Raw genomic sequence first — 22,978 nt, 5'->3', positions numbered from 1 at the left:
CTCTGCCTACTTGTGAGCTCTGTCAAATGAATAAATAAAATCTTTAAAAAAAAAAAAAGAAAAAGAAAATACGTGACATATATATGTGAAAAGCAAGGATTGATTTATATTTGAAGTTCTTTCTGTTGAGTTAATAGCTAGACTTCACCTGATACTAAGATAACTACTGAAAAATTTTGATGAGAACAACATTGCTGCTTTCATATCTATGATGAGTTTTTATTCAGCAAATAAATTCCAACTGCTTGTTCATATCCTAGCATGTGTGGAATGGTTATTGGTTTCAAAGACATTTCAACTCAAGAGTTTCACAGGAGCGTAGAAGTACATTAGTTTGCATTTTTAAATTTAAAGAAGGGTAAGAGCAGAGTGATTTCTTACAGAGAGTTAACCACTTAGTATGACCATCCATGCTATCAATAAAATTATCCAGTATAAAACACTGGAGAATAAATATATGAAGACAAAATTAAATACCAAACTTCATTATTCAATATGTATGCATAGTCTATTTAACAGGTATATAATTAAAGAGATATAATGATTCTGCTATTTCTGGATAATAGTATTCTCCCTTTGGAGTTTAAATGATTAACTATTTGGAAATCTGTCTTTGGACACGTTATACTTAGCTACTGTTTTAAGACTTCAGTTGCTTTAACAGCCTGGCCATATACTGAAGATGTTTTCTTTATCCATTTGTTTAATATTAAACATCAGTTGTTTTACCAACTGATTATAGTTATTGTATTATTGACAGTTTTCGGTATTATTTGTCTATTCGTTATTTTTCTGTTTAGCATATACTTTCTCGATAGCTTTTTATTCATTCATTCACTCAAAAACTTTATTGAGCTTCTATTTTCCAGGCACTGTTCTAGGTATCTTTGTATCTAGGATACAAAGAAACAAGCCCAAATTGTTTTCCTCATTAAACTTGCATTGTAGTAGGGGGAGAGACAATGAATAAATTAACAAGTAACTGGGTTATAAGTGCTATGGAAAAAAATAAAAGGAGGGGAGTTGGTAGGGAGTGTGGGCATGGCATAAGGTTGCTGTTTTAAATGAGGTGATCATGGAAGGCCTCACTAAGGTGACATTTGAGCAGAGAACTAAAGGAAGTGAGAATTACTTGGCTGTGCCCCTTCTTTTGCTTTGACTTCCTAGGAGGGTAGAACCAAATTTGAGGTTTGGTTTTAGTAATTGTGGTAACTTATCTTTCCTCAATCTAAATTCTCAATTCTTTCCCACCCATCCCACCTTCCAGTTCTCTGTTTCGTTTTGTTTTTTCACTTGTTCCTACTGTAAGTAAATTCAAACTCTTTGTGGAAGAAGAGAGGGAAAAGTAAATTAATTATGGACTTACAAATTTCATTTCTTATAAAATACATTTCTTAAGGAGTATCATATAATCACACCTTATAATGAATTTGTTTAAATTTTTTTTTCAATGTCTGGTTCAGATCTTTTGCATAAAGGTTTGCATCACAGTTTATTAGAAAGCACTCAGATTTATATTCAGAAGTCTACCTTTCAATCCTGGCTAGCTGTCTGATTCTGGGGAAGTCACTTGACCTCTAAAGTTTAACAACACACTTGATGATGTTTTTGCAGGACCAAAGGCTTGGAATGTGTGTGTTTAATAAGTTTACTGAACAAATGGCTAATAAGCAAATAAAAATGGGAGAGGATTACATTTAAAAATTGGGGAAAAATAAAATTAAAACTACAGGAATATTTTTTTTCCTGAAAAGATTAAAAATACTTGGCTAATTGTTTTCTCTTGGCCAGGGTGTAATTAAAGTGAGAGTCTTTAGCATATAAGCCATGTAAGCAGTAATAAAATCATTAGAGTGCATGAAATCTTCAACAGGAAAGACTATAGAGTAAGAAGAGAAGATGGCCTACAGATAAGTTCCTGAGGAGTTCTGACATAAACTCAGAGGGAAATGAGCCAATAAAAGTAAACAAGAAAGGACAAAGGAGGTGAAGACATCTACAATGACTAGCAGGCTTCTTGATTACACTTCTGGCTTGTGCCATTCTCTGAGGTAGGAGACCCTGGAGGAAGACCAATTTTAGGACAGACGATTATGAATTTGGTACAGAGCATGTTGAGTTTGAGGTTCCTGTAAGAAATCCCCATGGAAATGTTGAATATGGAGTTGAGCATGCAAGTCTAGAAATCTGAAGAGTTGCCTGAGCTGAGAAGTAATGCTCAAAAAAATAAAAAACAACTATGAACATTTTATAAAAGTGCAGGTCATTTTAATTAGTAAGAGAGAGTACAACAGTGATTTGAGTAAATATCCTTCCTTATATATTAAACAGCTTAATGAGACAGAATATGGATAATTTCTTTTGTGTACCCCATAGCACTTGCTCATAGTAGGCATTCAATTATTATTTACTGAATTTAACCAAATTGACTAAAGCAATTATTTTGCAAGGCCAGACTGTTCTGTAAGTCAAGGATTGTGAATTATGGGAGTTGGAGTTAAGTAATCAGAGGTTAGTGATACTCAGAGAGGACATGACACACACCAAGAACTGGAGTGTGGTTTCCTGAAAGTAAGCAGCTGTCGGTCTGGCAAATCAGTCAGGTCTGTGCAGATTTGCCACAAGTAGGGCACAACACATCTTGCATAAAATGCAGGTGCAAAACATGCTGAGAGGAGAGGATCATAACTTTTTAGAGTAAATACAGACTTTGTTACAGTGGGCAGAAAACTTGTAGTCATTTTCACTATGTCACCATTTACATAACATTAAAACAACTATTATACTTCACTGTAAGATAAGGTAGCTTTATGTACATATACTCTTAATGAAGTATTTTTTCCAGAAGAAATGTAATAAGCCCACATACTTTTCCTTATTTATAAAACCAGATTCCTACAGATTCTTTAGTGCCATAAATAATAAAAAGCAAACTTTTCCCCCACTTCATCTGAATGGTTGATTAATAATTTAGTAGGCATTTCATTTCAAAAGAATTGCACCATGATGGTTAAATCTGAACTGCAAAGAAAAGTATCACCCAGGTCACTGGATTTGACAAAAAGTGCACTGTATAAAACAAGGAGCTATTATTGTACAAAACACAATAAACAACTCCCAAGCATTGTTATATGTGGCATTTTCATAGCTTTTTGAAAAATTGTCATATTCGTAAGTACTGTTAACTTTGCTATGAGACAAAATCTCATTTTAGACCTCAGAAAGTAATGATAAAGAGTTAACTTTAAAGGCAATTTAATTCCAACAGGGATGGTTCATATATTTGCATAGTTCTGTTAGACATAACAATCATGTTTACCTTTAACTCTTCAAATATAATATGGAGAAGATACAGCATAAACGAGTAGAATTTTCAGATTTTCATAAAGCTGTACTTTTGTGGCCTAGGTACAAACTTAAAACTCCTGTCCTAAACTCCGATTTTTTTCCCTAACGTTTGAAGTTATTTAAATTCTAGTTAGTTAACATATAGTGTAAAATTAGTTTCAGGAATAATATTAGTGATTCATCACTTGCATGTAACACCTAGTGCTCGTCACAAGTGCCTTCCGTTACTGATTTCTGCTCAGGTCATGATCTCAGGGTTGTGGGATTGCCCCCATGGGGCTCTGTGCTCAGGGCTGAGTTGGCTGGAGATTCTCTCTCCCTCTGCCCCTCCCCCACCATGTGCACATGCTCTCTCTCTCTCTCTCTCTCTCTCTCAAATAAATAAATATATTTTTTTTAAATCTCTTATAGTTTGCCTCCTTCTCTCCTTTTTTTCTTTTTCTTTTCCGGTGTTTATCTGTTTTCTTCCTTAAATTCCACATATGAGTGAAATCATGTGGAATTTATCCTGCCTTGACTGACTTATTTTGCTTAGCATAATACCCTCCAGCTCCATCCACACTGTAGCAAATAGCAAGATCTCATTCTTTCAAAATCTAATTTAAAAGAGGTATTCACAAAGTCAGAAATGTTGATGATTCTCTCAACAGAATCAAGCAACTAGAACAGTGACCTTCAGTAATAGACCTGGTACTTTTAAGAATCCATCTTCATCTAGTTGGTGTTGAGATACTGACCAGCGCCCTAATTTTGTAGTATCTTTGCCTTTCTTGGTTTTGTTTTTAAAGTGTGGCTTGCCTAATACATAAGTGGTACAATTCCAATCAGGATCTCTATTTTTTTCTTTTGTTTCAGGAGTAAAAATAAGTGTTACAGTATAAAAATTCATTTCTGTACTTAGATGTATGGGTGAAAGCATTTGGAATTATGAATATAGGTCAACCTTAAAAAGAAAAGCAATACCTCTAAGGAAGGAGAAGATAGAAGAATGGGAAAGATTTGGAACAATAAATATGAAAAATTGGATTAACAGTTAGCAAGGAATAACTGAAAGGACTTGAGAGTATGGAAGAGTACTAGGACACTGAACAAACACGGTTTTAGAACAAGGCATCTGAGCACAATTTTTACCTTAAGACTTAGCAGCCTAGAAAAAGGAGCAGGGAAATTGGAGTCTACTGAAAGTCAGGGAGTGGGAGAGAACATGGGACTATGAATTCATAGTTAAAATAGTAGGCAGTGGGTTCTAAACTGCAAGGAGAAAGTAAAAGCCAAAAGGGCTAAATCTGAAACTAACCCAGAAGTTTTTCTGGTTTGAGGGGGGGCTTTTTTTTTTTTAAACAATTTCTAATTACTACTTTCTTAATATTTGTTTTCATGTATTTGTTTATCACCATATGATACTATCTCTTGTTGGTGTTTTGGGAATGTGAGACTCCTGTCCTTTTGAAAGAAAGTAACAAGATCTTTAAAAAAAAAAAAAAAAAAAAGTCTTTCATTTGAGAGGCTGAGTGGGATAGTGGAGTGGATTGAGTGAAAAAGAATTCCAGTGTTTGGAAGTGAGGGAAGACTTTTCAGTCTAAAATGCCTGTGAAACTGATTCCCAATTTATTTCTATCATTGTTCTTCCTTCATTTTTGTATCCCCATAATTATATTCATTCAAAGTTATGTTATTTATAAAGGCAGACTTCCTATGATAATTGGATAACATTCTACTATGTTAGTACTATTGTTCATACTACTAAGGCAAGACAGTTTCAGGGGGAAATAAAAGGTGATTATTTTCTGTCCAAATAAGATACATTTTTCTTTTTTAACTGAATATAGCTAGAAAAATGAAACCCAAAAAATCTGCCTCTGAAGTATTCTATATGCTTAGTCTTTACGCCAGTTGATGTTGCTTTTATTTTTGGGGGGAGGCAGTGGTGGTATTAAGAATTAGAGATTGGTTTGGCGTTTATTTTTTACAAAGACAAATTTTAAATCCTGGTCAATAGTATCACATTCAAGACCACAGGTTATACTGTAGAGTGAACCAAAGGTAAATGCCACAAAACCATTTATAAATAATTTAACATTTTTGCTAAATATAAATGAATCCAGATAAGTGTAACTGTTTGAACTGCTGTTAAAAAACTGATATATTAAAACAAATAGAATGTGAATAATTACCAGATTGTTTTTTTATTTATAAGAAAGCAGATAGTGTAGGGTTTTAGAACATGGTCTTTAGAGCAGAATGCCTGAATATATGTCTTCACTCCAACAGTTACTAGGTAACTTTGACAAAATTACACAATCTCTCTTCCTCGGTTTCCATTAGGTGTTTTTTTTGTTTTGTTTTGTTTTTTAAGATTTTATTTATTTATTTATTTGACAGAGAGATTGATCACAAGTAGGCAGAGAGGCAGGTAGAGAGAAAGGGGGAAGCAGTCTTCCTGCTGAGCAGAGAGTCCGATGCGGGCCTCGATCCCAGGACCCTGAGATCATGACCTGAGCTGAAGGCAGAAGCTTAACCCACTGAGGCATCCAGGCGCCCTCCGTTAGGTTCTGAAGATCAAAGTACTTAAAACACTGCCCAGCATATAATATTCAGTAAATATTAAGATTTTTTAAATTAATAAATATGTTGCAAAATTCATTAAAAACTTCACTTAAACATTATTTAGTTGTTTATAAGGCTTATATACTTCTACATAGGGCATCTCTACCTAGGACCAGCCTTTAAAAATGAAGAGGAATAAAAAGCAAAAATGAGTCTTTGCAGGTGATTAAATGCTAAAGTAAAGATATTTTTGATAACTACAGAATCAGTTTATAGTACACCAGCTATAACAACTGTTCTGTTATATAACAAGACAAAAGCAGTTAAACACACCATATCATTTTTTTAAAACATCATTTAACTAAATATTTGAAAGCATTATGTTAGTGAGTGTTTTTGGCGATGGTAGTTTTTTGGCCAACTCTCCTGATTTAATTTTTTGACCAAATTGACCTTTTTTGAACTAAAGGCCAAGCATTTTGCAATGCTTAAACACATACTTAGCCTTAAAATATACTTATTTTTACATAAATAAGTATGTAAATTCCTTACCAAATTTCTTAGTTTCTTAAAGTTAAGGATGTAGTCTTATTTATCTAATATATTATAGGCACGAGAAAAATGTTTGTTTTTTGTTTTTTGGATTTTTTTTTTAAGATTTATTTATTTATTTGAGAGAGAAAGTATATGCATGCAAGTTGGAGGGATGGGAGAGAAGGAGAGGGAGAGAATATCAAGCAGACTCCTTGCTGAGGGCAGAACCTGATTCAGGACTCAATCCCTAAGATCATGACCTGAGCCAAAACCAAGAGTCAGATGTTCAACCAACTGAGCCACCCAGACGTCCCCAGAAAAATGTCGAATTGAATTGGTTATACAAATAAAAGTGTTTTTACAGCAAAATGATTATAAATGTTATATTGGATATGCATAACTTAAGGTAGTTCTATTCTTATATGTGCTCATTATTTTTCTTTCTGGACTGCCAGGGATTTAATGTGGAGAGTAGGAAGAAGGCAGTGATTTTAATGCTCAGAGCATTTTTTTTTCCTTAGGGAGAGAGGCGGTTAGTTTCCTGCTGTCTCGCTCTCTCTTTATAAAAACAAACAAACAAAAAAACAAAAAAACAGTCATCCACCACCCAGTATTATCCAATTCACTCTTACAGGAACTGTACCTCAATTCATCAGTTCAACATCCAAAACAATTAATGTCCAGAAACAACCAAGGTAGTACTTCCAGAACAATGAAGTAAGGAACTCAGTGGGCTTTCCCCCCAGCAAAATAACAATTTAACTGGTGAAAATTATTCAAAAACAACAATTATTCAGTCTTTGGGAATTATTCTAAGGGCATACAGCAAATCAAGAAACATTCTTTTTTTTAAGATTTTAGTTATTTATTTGACAGAGAGAGAGAGAAATCACAAGTAGGCAGAGCGGTAGGCAGAGGGAGAGGGAGAAGCAGGCTCTCTGCTGTGCAGGGAGCCTGATGCAGGGCTCAATCCCAGCACCCTGGGATCATGGCCTGAGTTGAAGGCAGCTGCTCAACCGACTGAGCCACCCAGGCTCCCCAAGAAACATTCCTTAAAGAAAATCTACTATATGTCAGAATAGTGAGTTTTTATGGCATTTGAGCCACAACCCGTTACTTCTCCCTCATAAAGTCCCCTTCACAGTGTTTCAACCCCAGCATATTAGCCAAGAAGCCAAGAAGATGGGGTTTCCTCTCTCCCTAACCCCAGCCATCTAGAGCTGCAGGTTGACCATGGAGGAGTGGGCATCTAGTGTTTCTCATCCCCCTGTACCCCACATCAACTCCATGTTACAGAAATTCTATTCCACATAGGCATGATTGAGAGGACAAACTCTCTCTTCAACCAGCCCCTACTCTCAGTAGAGCAAGCTGAGAACACTGTGGCCCAATTACCCTGCCCTAACTCGCCATAGGGTAGAGGTTCCACGTGAAGAGAGGCAAGCCAAGACCAGAGCTGCTCCCCCACTTTCAGTGTATACTTGTAGAGCAGGGTTGTCATTGGAAAAAAAGGGTCTCTGTCCCCAACCTCCAGTACATTGGTGCAGATGTTCCACCCAGGGGTAAAGGCAGCTTATATGGGTAAAGATCTCTACAAATCTGACTGAGAAGACTGACTTTATTTGTAAGGAGGGTAGAATTCCATGCCTAAGAGTGTACAAACAAAACAAAATGGCTCTTGATGAAGAGCCATTAAGAGGAGGCTGGTAACTCCATAATGCATCAAACCAACAGAGCAGCCAAAAGTTTTAAAGGACCAGGGAAAGAGTTAGGCAAGAATAGCCCTCCTGGCATCATAATCAGCTGTGAGGATCAGGAAGGTAATATGCATGTGCAAGGCTGCACCCACTCAGGAGCAATCAGAGCAGGATGTGGGGCAGACTTGAAAGCATTCCCCAAGCTGCACACAGACCCATCAACACAGGGCAGAAGCCTCACAGGAACAAGGGGCTTCAACACAACCTGTGATCAAACACTTAGGGAGATATATATAGTAAGTTACTCTGACCCACGGGTAACTCCCACAAATAATATGATCACTCCTGGCAGTCTGAAAAACTGTGCACATGTCCAAGGCTGTGCCCTCTCAGGAACAGTCAGAGTGGGAACCTCCAAGCTGCTAGTCCCTGCTGAATGTGGGATAAACAAGTAAAATCCCCGAACTGGGATAGCAGTGTCTAACCTACAGATACAGCCAATAATGGAGAGTAAAATTGACTGACTGGCAAAGGAGGCTGAAGCACAATCTTTAACCAATGGCTTGTGCTGAGAAGCAACCCCTAAATAATGAGCCTAAAAGATCAAAATAGTGGCGGAATATATGAGTAGAAACATCAGAGGCTGCACGCTGCAGGGCAAAAGACTGCAGAATTAGTTCAAGCAAGTCACTAAGCAAATAAACAATCAAGGAAACAACAGCAGCCACTTCCAGGATAGGGGTAGGGGATCAGTATCTAGCATTGCTAAAATATATTATCTGCAATGCCTAATTATCAACACAAAATTATGAGACATGGAAAGAAATAGGAAAGTATGACCCCGGAACAGGAGGAGAAAAGGAAATAGAAAATGCCTCTGATGGGTCCCAGATGATGTACTTCATAGACAAAGGCTTTAAAACACTAATATAAATACATTCAAAGAATTAAAGGAAACCAAGCTTAAAGAATGAAGGAAAGTATAATGATGGAGTCTCATCAAATAATCAATGTTAAGAGAAATTTTTTAATTAAATGGAAATTGTGGAGTTGAAAACTATAATAAACCAAGTAAAAATGATTTGAGCTGGCAAAAGAGAAAAATCAGTAAATTTGGGGTGCCTGGGTGGCTCAGTTGGTTAAGCCTCTGCCTTCGGCTCAAGTCATCATCTCAGGGTACTGGGATCAAGCCCCACATCAGGCTCTCTGCTCAGCGGGGAGCCTGCTTCTCCCTTTCTCTCTGCCTGCTGCTCTGCCTGCTTGTGCTCTCTCTCTCTCTCTCTCTCTGTGTCAAATAAATAAATAAATAATAAAATCTTTTTAAAAAATCAGTAAACTTGAAGATAGATTAATAGAGATTATACAATCCAAAGAACAGAGAAAAAATGGAAAAAAAAATAGTAAAACTTCAGAGAATTTTGGGACATGATTAAGCACACCAATGTACAAATAATGGGAATAACAATGAGAGGAGAGAGAAAAAGTATTCTAAGATCTAATGGCTGAATTTTTTTTTTCCAATTTAATGAAAAGCATTAAGTCACACATCTAAGAAATTCAATGAAGTCCAAATAGATTAAACAAAAAGCAGTCCACTACCAGACACATTGTAGTCAAAATTTTGAAAGACAGGGAAGAAGAAAATCTTGACAGCAGTACAGGAAAACAACTTATCACATACAAGGGAACCCCAGTAAGATTAATAGTTGATTTCTCATCAGAAATATTGGGGAGCAGAGGCAATAGGGCAACACATTCAAAGTGCTGGAAGTAAAAACCTATCAATGAACAATCTACAAGCCAGGGTTCTGGCTTGTAGAAATTAAGGATGGATTTCATTCCTGATAATCTTTTCATTGAATGAAGGCTAGTTTTGAGGAGGGAAATCATGGGTTTGGCCTTGGATGTGTTGAATATTGAAGTATATTCAAGATATGCAAGTGTAAATGTCAAGAAAGCGGTTGAATGTGTGGGTCTAATGTGCAAAAGAGAGGTCTGAGCTGGACATAATATTTAAATAATTGATTCATTGGTAGTAAATATACCTAATTTTTAAGGGGAAAAAATGTGGAGTGAAAGATGAGGGCTGAGGACCAGAGGTTGAGGGCCAATATTTAATGGCGGTTGAGGATGATAAACCCACAAAGGAGACTGAGAAGGCATAACCAGATGGGTTAAAGTAGAACCAGGAGAATGTGATATCGTAAAATACAAAAGAAGAGAAAAAATGGTCATCATGAATGTACTTAGGAGTAGAATAAATGAGAACTGAACAAATGTCTATTTAATTTATTGATATAACAGTGTACTGGCAACCTTTTCAAGAGCCAGACTGGAACAGGATGAGATATGATTGGATGGAGTAATTCTGCATGGATCTCTTGCACTAAGAGCTTTTGTTCAAGACTGTTTTTTCAAGGGTATTTGTTGTTAAGTGAACAGACTTGGTAGATAGAGACACTGTCTCCTGGAACAGAGAGGAAATTTATTTGTTGTCCAGTATTACAATGTCTCCCTCTGGGACAAAGGTCAGGAAGGTTTGCATGTAGCCCATAATAAAAGATTAGAGTTCTCGAAGTTCAGAGTTCCTCAGCTGTGATATAAACCCATTGCCTGCAGCATCTATCTGTGCCACTCTGTGTCATCCGGTGGGACTTAGGTGGAAAGGAGAACCAATGTCAACATGAAACTCATGCTGCTTCATGTGGCCCAAGTAATAGTCTTTTGCCTCTAACCCAAAAATCTTATGTCTTCTGCCAGCATCCATGAAACTGTGATAGGCTAATTTGTTCACTTGCAGGTAGGATAAAATGTCAATCTCTTAAAGTTATTGGTAACCATGAAATTAAAAAAAATGGAAACAAACCAAGTGAAATGTTTCAAACAGTTGGGCTATTATGAAAGAGAAGAAAATGCAAGGCAGTACTAACAGAGGATGTGGCAAGGAGGGAGCTTGAATTTAAGAGTAAAGATGTAAGCATGTAGAAATATTGACGAGGGGCCAGTTGAGAGGGAGAGATTCAATATACATGAGACAGAAGATAATGGTAGAGGGATAATCTAAGGTAGGAAAAGATCTTACATACAAGTAAGAGGAATTGGGACAAAGAAGGGGGACACTTCCTCATTTCTTTATGTGTAACAAAAAAGAAGGTAGGGAAGAGGAATATAAAATGAAGTAGTTGTTACCTTTGGTATAACAAAGTTAAGGAAGCTCTTTTCTGACTTCTCTTTTCCCTGAAAAGTAGAAGCTCAGGTAGTTTGCTGGAGGATGAGGAATAGAAAAAGAGAGAAGCAGAGGTTTGAAAGAGAGAAGAGATTTGAAATAGACTGGAGAGAGCAGAAAAAAATGAGCTGAGCAGAGAAATGAAGTAGGAGTGCAGAATATTTGAAGATCTGGTGGGGGTCAATGGTCAAAAACACCCAATGTTATGACTTTCTTGAGCACCACTCAGGTGTGGGCAGAAAAAATGGTTAAGTTCCTCCAAAATTAAGGTTTTACCCAATAAGACAATGGAGTTTAAAACTTTATTGAAATTCTGGGCCATAGAACTCAAGCAGAACAAGGATACAGAAGAAAGGAATGGACTGAACTAGTGGATTGAGAGAAGTTAGAGATCAGTGGACTATAAGCCCAATGAAGATGAAAAACAGTCAGTAGGAGTAGTTGAATAAAGAAGATAAAAGGAGAAAAGGTCGCAGTGAGAAGATTTAGGAGTTCTTTCATTCATTAGTTCTATCATTAATTCAATAAAAACCTCAATTCACAGACTAATATGTGCTATTTAAAGACTCTTTTCCTCATGCTTGGTATGCATCTTGAGATGTATACTTGAGATGTATAAATTTACCTACCCAGTTATGATTTCCTTGGGTTTGCTTTATTGTGGCTGGCTCTCCTTAATAGCTAGCGAAGGAGCAAGGAGAAATCATCATTTTAGTTTTTATCCTATATTTTCTTTTGGTGTCTGAATATGTACAATAATAATTTATCTACATGTTCTTACATAGTTTTTTAAAGCACCTTTTAGGAAGTTATATCTAAAAATGTGCACTTGGATTATTATTATTGGAACCCCCATTAATTGCTGTTTTTAATATTATGAATACATTTGTCATATTAGTTATTGCTAGTAACAATAAATCCCAATTAATGAGGAAGTAGTTGAGCACTATAGTGAAAAACACAGGGTTTGGAATTAACGATACTTACTGTAAAAAATGGAGATTAAGTGCCATTAAAGAATGTAAAGTACTTAACACAATAGCCAGTATATAGTACATATTTAGTTAGTAACAGCTATTCTTTTTATAATTGTCGTCATCATCATCATCTTTAGTCAGAACTCTTGGTTCCAAGTGACAAAAATTCAACTCCCCCTAGATTTTGCAAAATAAGAATTTATTGGATCATGTAATTAAAAAGACCAGAGGGGTTTGTTGTTGTTTTTTTTTTTTTTTGCACTAGCTGGTTTTAGGTATTGAAACTATATCAGCTATATAATTTCTTGGCTTTACTTTATATTGGCTTCATGTAGATCAGTCTTTCCCCTCATGGTAATAAGATGACCTGCATCTTACCAGCTAACCAATAGCAGTGAAAGAATGTCTCTTTTTTAATAATTGTAGCAAAAGTCTTAGGTAGAGGTGTTTCATTGGCCTATCTTGGGTTACATGCTCATTCCTTAACTAATCATATGTCCAAGGAAATGGAATGTTCTGATTGGTCAGGCTTCAAACTGGGGGATGGGAACATCTCAACCAAAACATGGGGAGTAAGAGTGGAGTGGATGGTTTCTCCAAAGTTAAATCAAGGTGCATGCTTCTAGCAAAAAAAAGGTGGGATAAGTATCAGACAGACAAAAACAGCAGATTTCCAATACTGCACATGTAATGCTGTGCAGTAATAACAAATGTAGTACCGCAAACAGGAAAACAGTTGAAAGTACATTTTAAATTGTCACCCACCCAGCAAAAGCCTGTTTATAGAATGTAGCCTACACTCTTCTTAAAGTCAATAAACAGAACCCTTGCCATACTAATGTGCATAGATTGTGCCATAGGCCCATACCTAATTCCACAGAAAACACAATAATTAACGCAATATCCAGTATATAGCCACAATAATTAATGGGGGTTATCCTTACCTGTTCCATAGAAAACATCCCACCTCAACTTCTGTATAATTAAATTGTCATAACACTTGAAGAAAAATACAACTGAATTTGATTATTATGAGAAAGATGATCCCTAAGGTATTAATTATCTCAAGCAACATGGCACAATACAAAGAGAAGTAAAAATCACAAGATATAAATCTACCAAAAATATAGTAATAGTAATAGTTACCATATATTGAACGATTAGTATATGTATTCTAAAAGCTTTTTATCTATGTCTTCATTTTAGTATCACAACTCTATGAGTTAGGTATTATTATGTTCCTTTAACACATGGGGAAATGGAGGGTCAGTGATTAAGTAATTTGCCTTGTAGGCGTGCAGAGCAACATTTGAATCTGTCCTAGTTGCTTCTAAAACCTGTGCTGTCATTAATAGGCTGAGTGACTTAACCTCTCATTCTTTGTTTCTTAAAGTAGGAGATTTTGTTTTAATTATCTTTAAGGATACTTCACTCTTAAAAAAATCCTACGATTATGTAAGGGTTCACCTTCAGTTTCTCATCACTAATTTTGTGTATTTTTAAAGAAGATTTTGAATCAATCTAACACCTCTTTGTTTTTATGTATGTCTTTAATCATGGATGAAAAGATAATAATACCACTATCTTGGTAAGAACACTTCAGCTCGCATGTCATACCATTATTGTATGATCATGAAGGAAACTGTGCTTTTGACAAATGTTCTTTCACCAGGACCTCAAATACAGAGAATAAAATTTGGCAAATAGACAAAAGTGATTAATGTTAGAACAGAGCAAAAAGCACCATCTGAATTTCTGCACTGCTGTGCCACTTTGTGTAGGAAATGTTTTGTATGGTTGGTTTTTTGGTTTTCGTTGTTGTTGCCTTACTGCAATTCTGCCAAGTATATCTCTGCATTTTTGTTTGTAATCTTTTTTTCCATACTTGAATCTGAATTCTAGTCAATACTGAAAGGGTTATGAAAAATCCACTAAACTGTTGCAAATAGCTTTGCCTTGTCTACGTTTTCCTATAAGATAAAAATAAAAATTTGAGTAATTTTTGGCTTGATAAACTTACTTTCGATATGCTGTAAACTGTGAGAAGATGTAAAACAAAAAAGATGCTGATGTTCATTTCACTTTGTTAAATGTATTCATTCTGTGACAAATGGAAACGTGTTTATATAGCTTTTCTTTTTGCAGAGTTCAAATATGAAAACTAAACAGCATTAGACAGAGGCTAATTATTAATGTAATAATAACTGGAGGGAGTATAGTATAGGGATTAAATGAGTGGTCTCTGGAGTAAGAGCTCCTCCATTTACTAAGAATAAGTCAATGGCCAGACATTTAATACCTGTGAAATTTAGTTTCCTTATCTGCATATGAGGGAAAATAATAATTTCTCCACAGCTTGTGGAAAGAGCAAACAAGAGAAAGCGTGTAAAGCCAGTGCCTGGCACGTAGTAGGCACTCAGTGTTAGCTTTTCTACTATATCATCAATAATACCACCACTTATTACTATTACTCTGAAAATTACAAACATGTGAGGGAGTCAAGGACTCATAAACTCCTCTGTTTATATTACTCTCCACTGTTCAAATACTGTGGTTTAAAAATTGAGCTGAGCATGTAAATGTTTTTTAATTTGTTTTGTTTAGAGAGAGAGCATGTGGGTAAATGGTGGGGGAAGGGGCAAAAGGAGAGGAAGAGATAATCCAAACAGGCTCCATGCCCCCCTACATGGGGGGAGGCTTGATCTCACAACCCTGAGATCTTGACCTGAGCCAAAACCAAGAGTCAGATTCTTAATAAACTGAGCCACCCAGGTGCCCCCAAGCATGTAAATTTTAGCTAGCAGCTACCATAACTTGTAATCTAATAGAATTTATTTATAAATATTTGAACAAATTCACATCTGTACTCATAGAGGAATAAAATATTTGATGTTACATTTAACTTTTGTTTATTTTTTGTGGGTTTTTTTGTTTTGTTTCATTGCCTAACATGTTGTTATTATAAAGTATTATTGTTCCTTCAACAAATACCATAGGCCAGGCACAGTGCAATATACTAAGTACTAATGTTAAAATTTATAAGACATGTTTCTTGCCCTTAATGGCTTACCCTTCCTATCAAAGCTAGTGACAGGAAATAGATATATAAATAAATAATTTCTATAATAAAATATTGCGGTAAGCAGAACAATGCCTCCCCAGAGATGTCCATATTTTAATCCTTAGAATTTGTGAATGTGATACCTTACATGGCAAAAGAGATTTTGCAGATGGGATTAAATTTAAGGACTTTGAGATGGGGGATTATCCTGGATTATCCCATTAGGCTAGACCTAATCACGTGGGTCCTTAACAGCAGAGAACCTTTGCCTGCTGTGGTCAGAGAGAAAAGTTAACTACAGAAGAATGGTCAGAAGAGCTGAACATTGCTGGCTTTGAAGATGGAGGAAGGGGGCCAGGAGCCGAGGAATACAGACAGCCAGTAGGAACTAGTAAAGGTAGGCAGATTCTCTGCAATCCTGCTGACATGACTTCTAACCTACAGAACAGTAAGGTGATAACTCTTGTTGTTTTTAGCCACTTCATTTATAGTAATTTCTTACAGCAGGAATAGAAAACTGATAAAAATACAATAAATTGTTGTTACTTAAAGGATTATATGTGGAGAAATAGAAGAAGATAAGGATCACTTTCCAAAGTTGGGTCAGAAGGGTTAGGAAGACTTTTCCAAGAGGACCCACAAAAGTCATTGTTCCAAAGTGGATCACATGTACTTTCCAAAGCCAACTTCTGGTAAAGAGAAGTTTATTACTCTTAAGACTTGTCGTCTCTGGACCTGTAGGTAGGGTCTGCCTCACCTGAGGAATGTGGGCTGGAATAGGTTCTAAGAAGAAAGAGGGAATGGATGCTTAATAATTTTCCAAACAGAAATATTTGCTTTGAAACTACTATAAGAAAAATACTTCGGAAAAAAAAAAATTATCTTTTGTTTGGCAAGAAGTGAGCAATGGAAAACCTATCAAGCTATTGCTCCAATGCTTGCCAGACACATGATAAATTTTCTCTATTTATTCAACAAATACTTATTGAGCTCCTTCTATGTGCTGCTATTCCCAACACAGCTCCTGCTGTACACAGATACTAGAGGATAAATGGTCAGCAAAAACAGATATTGTCCCGTATCCTCATGTACAGTGATAGAGACATTCATTAAATAATCACACACACATCTACACTGATTTAGAATACACTGAAGGAGCATTATAAGGTGCTATGAGATTGAGTCGAGGCTTAGGCCGAGGCTAAATGAGGAGCAGGCATTAACTGAGCAAGGGAGGGAGGAGAGCGTGATAGGCAGAGAAAACAGCTGGTGTAAATCTGTGGCAGGCAAAAGCATGGCCTGTTCAAGAAGTTAAAGCCCCGTGTGGCTGAAACAGGAAAAGACAAAGGGAGGCTGATGACAGGATGAGGCCAGAGACCCAGAGAGAAACCAGACTAAGCAGGGCCTCATAGAGCACATTAAAAATGTGGGTGTTTATCCTAAAAGCAGCGGGGAGTGATTGGATCTGCATTTAAAAGGATCACTTTGGCTGCAGTGTGGTAGATAGCTTATAGGGGAGCCAAGGAAAATATGCAAGAGCAGCTAGGAAACTACTGGAATAGTCAAGACAAGAGATGTTCATCGATTATTTTGAGATTACAGCAGCAGATGGAACAGCAATATACACAATAAGGAAATATCTAGAAGGTAAAATAAAGAGGATATGTTGATGAGCTAGATGTAAAGGGGAGGGAAGTAGGAGGAGTCATGAAGGCCCTTGGATCTGGCGTATGGATGGAGGTGTCATTCATGCAGCCAGAGAGCACTGAAGGAGCACTACTTCCTCACAAACCATCCAGGCTTTTTAAATTTTATTGTAAATAAGAATTTATAAAAAGTATTGAATTGAATGAACTCTTGATACAGTATGACACAGACCAGAAAAAGCAAAATTCTGTTAATTGTGGTAGTTTTGTAGCATTACATGTATTTCATTTTATCTACCCTATCTACTACTCAAATCATAATACATTTAATACAGTTTTCCTAATTTCAATATGTTGTATTGCAGTAATTTTATTTAACTATCCTAGCCTAGCAACTTCGTAAACTTAAATTTGCATTAAATGCACTAATCGATGGAAAGAAGGGAGCGATCAAACTAATCAATTATAACCATGTGGGTCTTTATCTCAACTACTGTACCTACAGTGGAGTACTGATGGCAGCTCCTACCAGACCTCAAGAGCCAATTGTTAAATTTTCAGGAAATTTGCAAGCTAGGTGTAAGTAGCTTGAAATTGACCACAGCGGGAGGACCAGCTACAGAAACTGGAAAAAGCTAAGGAACTGGCAAACAATTCCAGTCAGAGATCCACCCAACTCCCACCCCTGGCAAAGCCTACTGCTAAATATTTAGCAGTGCACCAATGTTTGTACCTTTTAGGATAATGTATTTGTGGTGGATATTCTGGGTATAGAAAATACTGTAATGAAACTAACTATAATCTCACTGATTTAAAAATGCTGCCTATTTTCTTTTCCATGTTCTTAAATATCTTTCCTTTAGGATTGTTTGAAACCTATCTAATTCTTTGCTGGATATTTTGGATGTTTCCACAGGACTTCATTTGTGAAGATATGCCACTTTTAAGCATTCTTCTAATGATTTTTACTTTTTCCTCTCCTTTAGATTGTCCAGATTAAGAAGTGCTGCTGTAAAGTGGCAAACTTTTAGTAATTGTTGAATCTGATTATAGGTGTACAGGGGACCATTGTACTGTTTTTCTCTAATTTCGTGTTTGCTTGAAATTTTTCATATTAAAAAACAAAACAGATGTGTAGTACCCACATGTTGCCAAGACCTGTCCTTACTGGGTCTTCTACTTACAGTCTCAATCCCAGCAGGTATTCTCAGGATTTGAGATGATGTGATCCATTGCGGCCTGCTCGCTTGGCCTCTAGGAGTTAGCTAATTCCTTGTTTTGATTATTTTGATTTCCTTGCAACACCGACTTCTTCCCTGAAAAACCCACAAGCAGTCTGTAGAAAAATTTAAAGCGAATCTAAAGAAGGAACCATATCAGATTAGGGTACTTTCTTTGTACTACAACCACAAACATGTTGAAAAAAAAAGTTTAAAAATCTTCAGTAACAACAGAAAACCCCAAAGTACAATGAGTACATAGATTAAAAGAAACTGGAAAAAGTAAAAAAGAAAACAAAAAAATTTAATAAAAAGTAGAAAAAGGAGGCTAGAAATTATTATCAACAATATAAGACACTGGTGGAACAGAGAGAAGTGAGGCACCAGAAGAATTATAAACTAAATCAAGTAGTCTTCAAGTTCTGTCCTAAAGAGAAGAAGGGCTTGATCTCAGGCAAGAACAAGATTTTTTTTCTTTTATAATGTAGAATATCATCATGGAACACATAAAAGTATGAGAAGCTGAGAAACATAAAATTCACCCAATCACAGCACATCAGTGAGAAATAAACTAGTTTAGAAATGAAACACGGGGCATCTGGGTGGCTCAGTGGGTTGAGCCTCTGCCTTCGGCTCAGGTCATGATCTCAGGGTCCTGGGATCTAGCTCCATGTGGGGCTCTCTGCTCAGCAGGGAGCCTGTTTCCCCCACCTCCCGCCTGCCTCTCTGCCTGCTTGTGATCTCTCTCTCTCTTTCTCTCTGTCAAATAAATAAATTATATCTTAAAAAAAAAAAAGAAATGAAACACAAAAATTAAGGAAAGGTTAACAAGTAAATTATAATTCAAGAGAAAATTATCATTATCAAAAGGAATCGTGTAAATCCATTTTGTGGATTAGAAAACTGAAGCTCGTGAAAGTGATTTGGTCAAGGTCACTCAATTTAAGTGTTGGAGCCTGGATTTCAAATCCCTCTACAGCATTTTGTTTTTTCCACTCTCTTTTTGATAAAAATGCAAGTCCAAAACTAATTTTAAAATTATATGTAAATATAATTCTGGCTTAAAAATAATAATTCAGAAATATTTCTAGCTTAAACTTAAAATATAGACTTAACAATGATGCCCCAGTAAGTTTAATTTTCCTACTACTTCATCAATGATATTCTGTGTTCTACATAAACTGCTGTTATATGGGGAAAGATCACCTTAATGTCCTAAAGAACATCATTTGATCTGCTATTGTAAATAAAAATTAGATTTCACTCTCTCTTCCCTTAAATATATGCTTTAAATTGTATATATATAGAGAGAGATGAGATAATAAGGCATTTTTTAAATAAAAATATTTTTACTTATATATAGAGGGCTGAAATGATCAAGCTTTGGTTTCTACTAAAGGAATCTAAGGTTTGATTCATATATTTGAAGAGTGTCTCAAAACTTGCTCAAATTCATTGGCTCTTTTTCGCAGGTGACTTTTGTCTTCTAAGTTTACTTTCCTCTGGTTAGACAGCACACTTAATCTTATCTAATACTTGCTTTTTATTATGTCAAACCCTTTACCTAAAGATTTTTTTGTTCTATGAATAATTCTCCATCTTGTACCTACAGTGAGCTAGTAGGTATTCAGTATATAATTACTGATTTGAATCATGACTCCTAAATGGAATTAGGTTTAATAAGTTATGATCAGATAACTATGTCACCTGTGTGACATAGTTTTTCTTTTGTGGCTGTATTAGGGTCTAGTGAGGAGAAATTATATCAATGATTTTAACAAATATGATTTAATTTAAAGAATTGTTAATTAGGCATTGAAGAGTGGAAAAGGCAGAAAGAGAACACTAAGGAAGTGATTTCTCCAATAATGGTCACCAGACAGGCATCATAAGCTTCAACTGGGAACTTGTTAGAAATGCAAATTCTGACACCAAGCCCTAGCCCCAGTTTATGAATTAGAAACCTTGGTGATAGGCCCAACAGTCTGTGCTGTAACAAACCCTCCAGGGGATTACAGAGTATGCTAAAATTTAAAACTCATGTAGGTAACAATACCTGGAAGCAGCCCCTACTCCTAGGCCTGGCCTGGGGCAGCCAAGAAAAGGGGTAGAATTACTAAAACTGAGAAGATTGGGGAAAGGCCCTGTGGAGCTGAAACTCAGACTTTCAAGAACCCATCATTGCTCTCCCAGTACTGATGTCTCTTCACTCAGAGGGGGGATCCCATAGAACTAAGAACAAGATAGCTGAGGAATAGGCACCCACAGGTTGGATCTGGTCTCAGGAAGGCACATTGAGATTGGTTCTGCAAGTGTTGGGAAATCCCCAAGTTGAAACCAGTGGCTGCTACTAGAAGAAATTACTATCAGATTGAAGAAGTGTTGCTAGAGCAAAACCGACAGCACCAACAAACCCTTCAGAAGCAAATGAGAGCAAATTGCTTTCCTTCTCCAGCTGTGCAATGTTTCATTAGTCCCTATATTGGCAGAGACTAACAAGCCAAAAATGTTTCTAGAATTCCAAGGTCTGATTTAAAGCTGAGAGACAGTAGTAGCTCAATAACTGGCATAAAGGCCTTACTTGTAATAAGACTGGGAGGTAATAGAAAGAGTAAACTTTTTTTGGAAATATTTTTTGGTATGTATATTGGGTACGCATGGACATTTTCTTAGGAGCTGACTTCTAGGTGGACTTTTGGACTTACTGTACAAAATTATTCCTATTTGAAAACTATCTGTCTCTTCTGATGAGATTAACAAGACACACTTAGGACATTTCTGGAATCTGGACAAGAAACTATGCAAGGGCCTACACTGAGGTCTCCTTAGCCAGGGCTAAAATTGAAAGATCACAGCAGTGATGGCTGAGAAATGCTCAATAGTAGCAACAAGACCTGACAAGTCAGCTCAGGCTAGGTTCATTGAAGTCTCAGTGTCAAGGGAATGGACTAAAAAGCTTACTTTCACAAGACAGAGCAATCAGGGTTCCTGCTTCAAAACAGGAGGTTGATAGAAAAGTTTTTTGAAATCATGGTAAAGGGGAAGGGTGATACAAACATGACTCCTCATTTTAAGCAGCTGTTTTTTATAATCCCAGGAAACTAGAAAATGAATGGAAATGAATCAGCTCCTTCCTTAATCTTATAAATCAGTATTGAGGGTCCATTGTTGGTTCTACAGAAATCAATACATCAGGGCTTTCCAAATTCTTGAAAGGTGGGCACAGATAGAGTCATTCTGTATGTTAATCAAAAGGAACAATCCCAAATATTTACTGAATGATTATCAGAATTACACCAAGTATTTTGGGAGAACAGTGAGATATTCATTTTTCTTACAGACTTTCACCTATTTCTCATTTTATGTTTATGTTTTATTTTCTGGTTTTTTGTTTTTCTTTTTGTTTTCAAGGATATTGAAGAATCACAAAGTCACACTGGCGAACCTGTTGGAGATGACTACAAAAAGATGGGAACACTTTTTGGTGAATTGAACAAAAGCCTCATCGAGATGGGCTTCACAAGGATGTATTTTGGAGAACGAATTGTGGAACCAGTAATAGTCATGTTCTTTTGGATAATGCTGTGGTTCCTTGGCTTACAAGCCCTTGGACTAGTTGCTGTTGTTTGCCTTGTCATTATTTATGTGCAACAGTAAAATATGGCCAAATAAGCTGTTGTTTCACATTTGGTAGCCGTATATGTATTGGTGAAGTTATATATTTCACTACATGAAAGCTGAAAAGTTTGCCTTGTTTCAAATTATGTGCTGTTTTGTAATTAAATTTATAAGTGGAAGTTGTTTAAAACTAAACTCAACTCTTGATTATCACAGGGTTGAATATACATTTGGTAGCTTATTCAAAAGTCTTGTTTTATTACTGTGATCTGTGCCCACTTTTAAAAACCCCACCTTATTCCCATTGTCAATCTTAACACACCAAAAAGTGAGCAGGGAAAATAACAGGATATGGAATTCAAACCAGGCAATACAGATCTTGTAAAGAATTCCAGTAAAACATTTTAGAAGAAAAAGGATGGAACAAGGAGCTAAAACAAAGTTTTAATGGGAGAATTGTCCCCACCCATACCCACCAAATAACCCCTTACTATTTGGGAAATAATTTGGATATCTCTGTTCCTGCTCAGCCCAAACCAATATAAACGTAATTACTATACACTACCTTAATATTGTGATGAAAATCAGTAAAGCTAGGACATTTTCTAAAGATTGAAAAGGATTTATTTATTATGACTGATTAAAGTTAAATGTATCTTTTTTATCGTGTAACATTTGGGTCTGGAATCACTTCAGTATATCATTTGAAATTTTAGACAATTTTGGTGCTAATTACCTTTTGTGAATTTTTTAAGACTCTTAAGCCATGTCCATAGCTGGCTGCACCCCATGGTAATGTTATGTTTTCTTGTATCTAACAAGTTGTGTATTTTTTTCCTAGAGAGACATTTTCCATGTATTTTTTTCCAGAAATTTACATTTTATAGTTCTTTTATAACAATTATTCTAAGATTTTAAAAAATCTATTTCCTATCTTAGCATGGAATTTCCCCCCCCAAAAAATTGATTTGTAGTATGGCTAAAATATTTTACTATGTCTTTAAGGAAAAAAAAAATCAGCTTGGTCTCTTTGATATCTGTATTGGAAATACAGTATTACAGTATAAAACCAAATGCTTAAATTTGAAATTTAACAGCCAATTT

General features: G+C 36.0%; 1 protein-coding gene across 1 annotated transcript in view; it reads left to right on the top strand.

The window, feature by feature from the left end:
• FAM241A (family with sequence similarity 241 member A) overlaps positions 1 to 22,773 on the top strand; it is a 37,481-nt gene extending 14,708 nt beyond the window's left edge. The window contains exon 2 of the mRNA XM_032859812.1: positions 21,668 to 22,773. Within this exon, the coding sequence (XP_032715703.1) occupies positions 21,668 to 21,913 (246 nt within the window). The 3' untranslated portion in view covers positions 21,914 to 22,773. The remainder of the gene's footprint in view (positions 1 to 21,667) is intronic.
• The last annotated feature ends 205 nt before the right edge of the window (positions 22,774 to 22,978 follow it).

This window comes from Lontra canadensis, unplaced genomic scaffold, assembly GCF_010015895.1.
Source record: "Lontra canadensis isolate GAN:19392208 unplaced genomic scaffold, GSC_riverotter_1.0 scaffold1, whole genome shotgun sequence".
Classification (NCBI taxonomy): domain Eukaryota; kingdom Metazoa; phylum Chordata; class Mammalia; order Carnivora; family Mustelidae; genus Lontra; species Lontra canadensis.
Note: the sequence above shows the minus strand (reverse complement) of the source record. Positions and strands in the feature narration are given on the sequence as shown.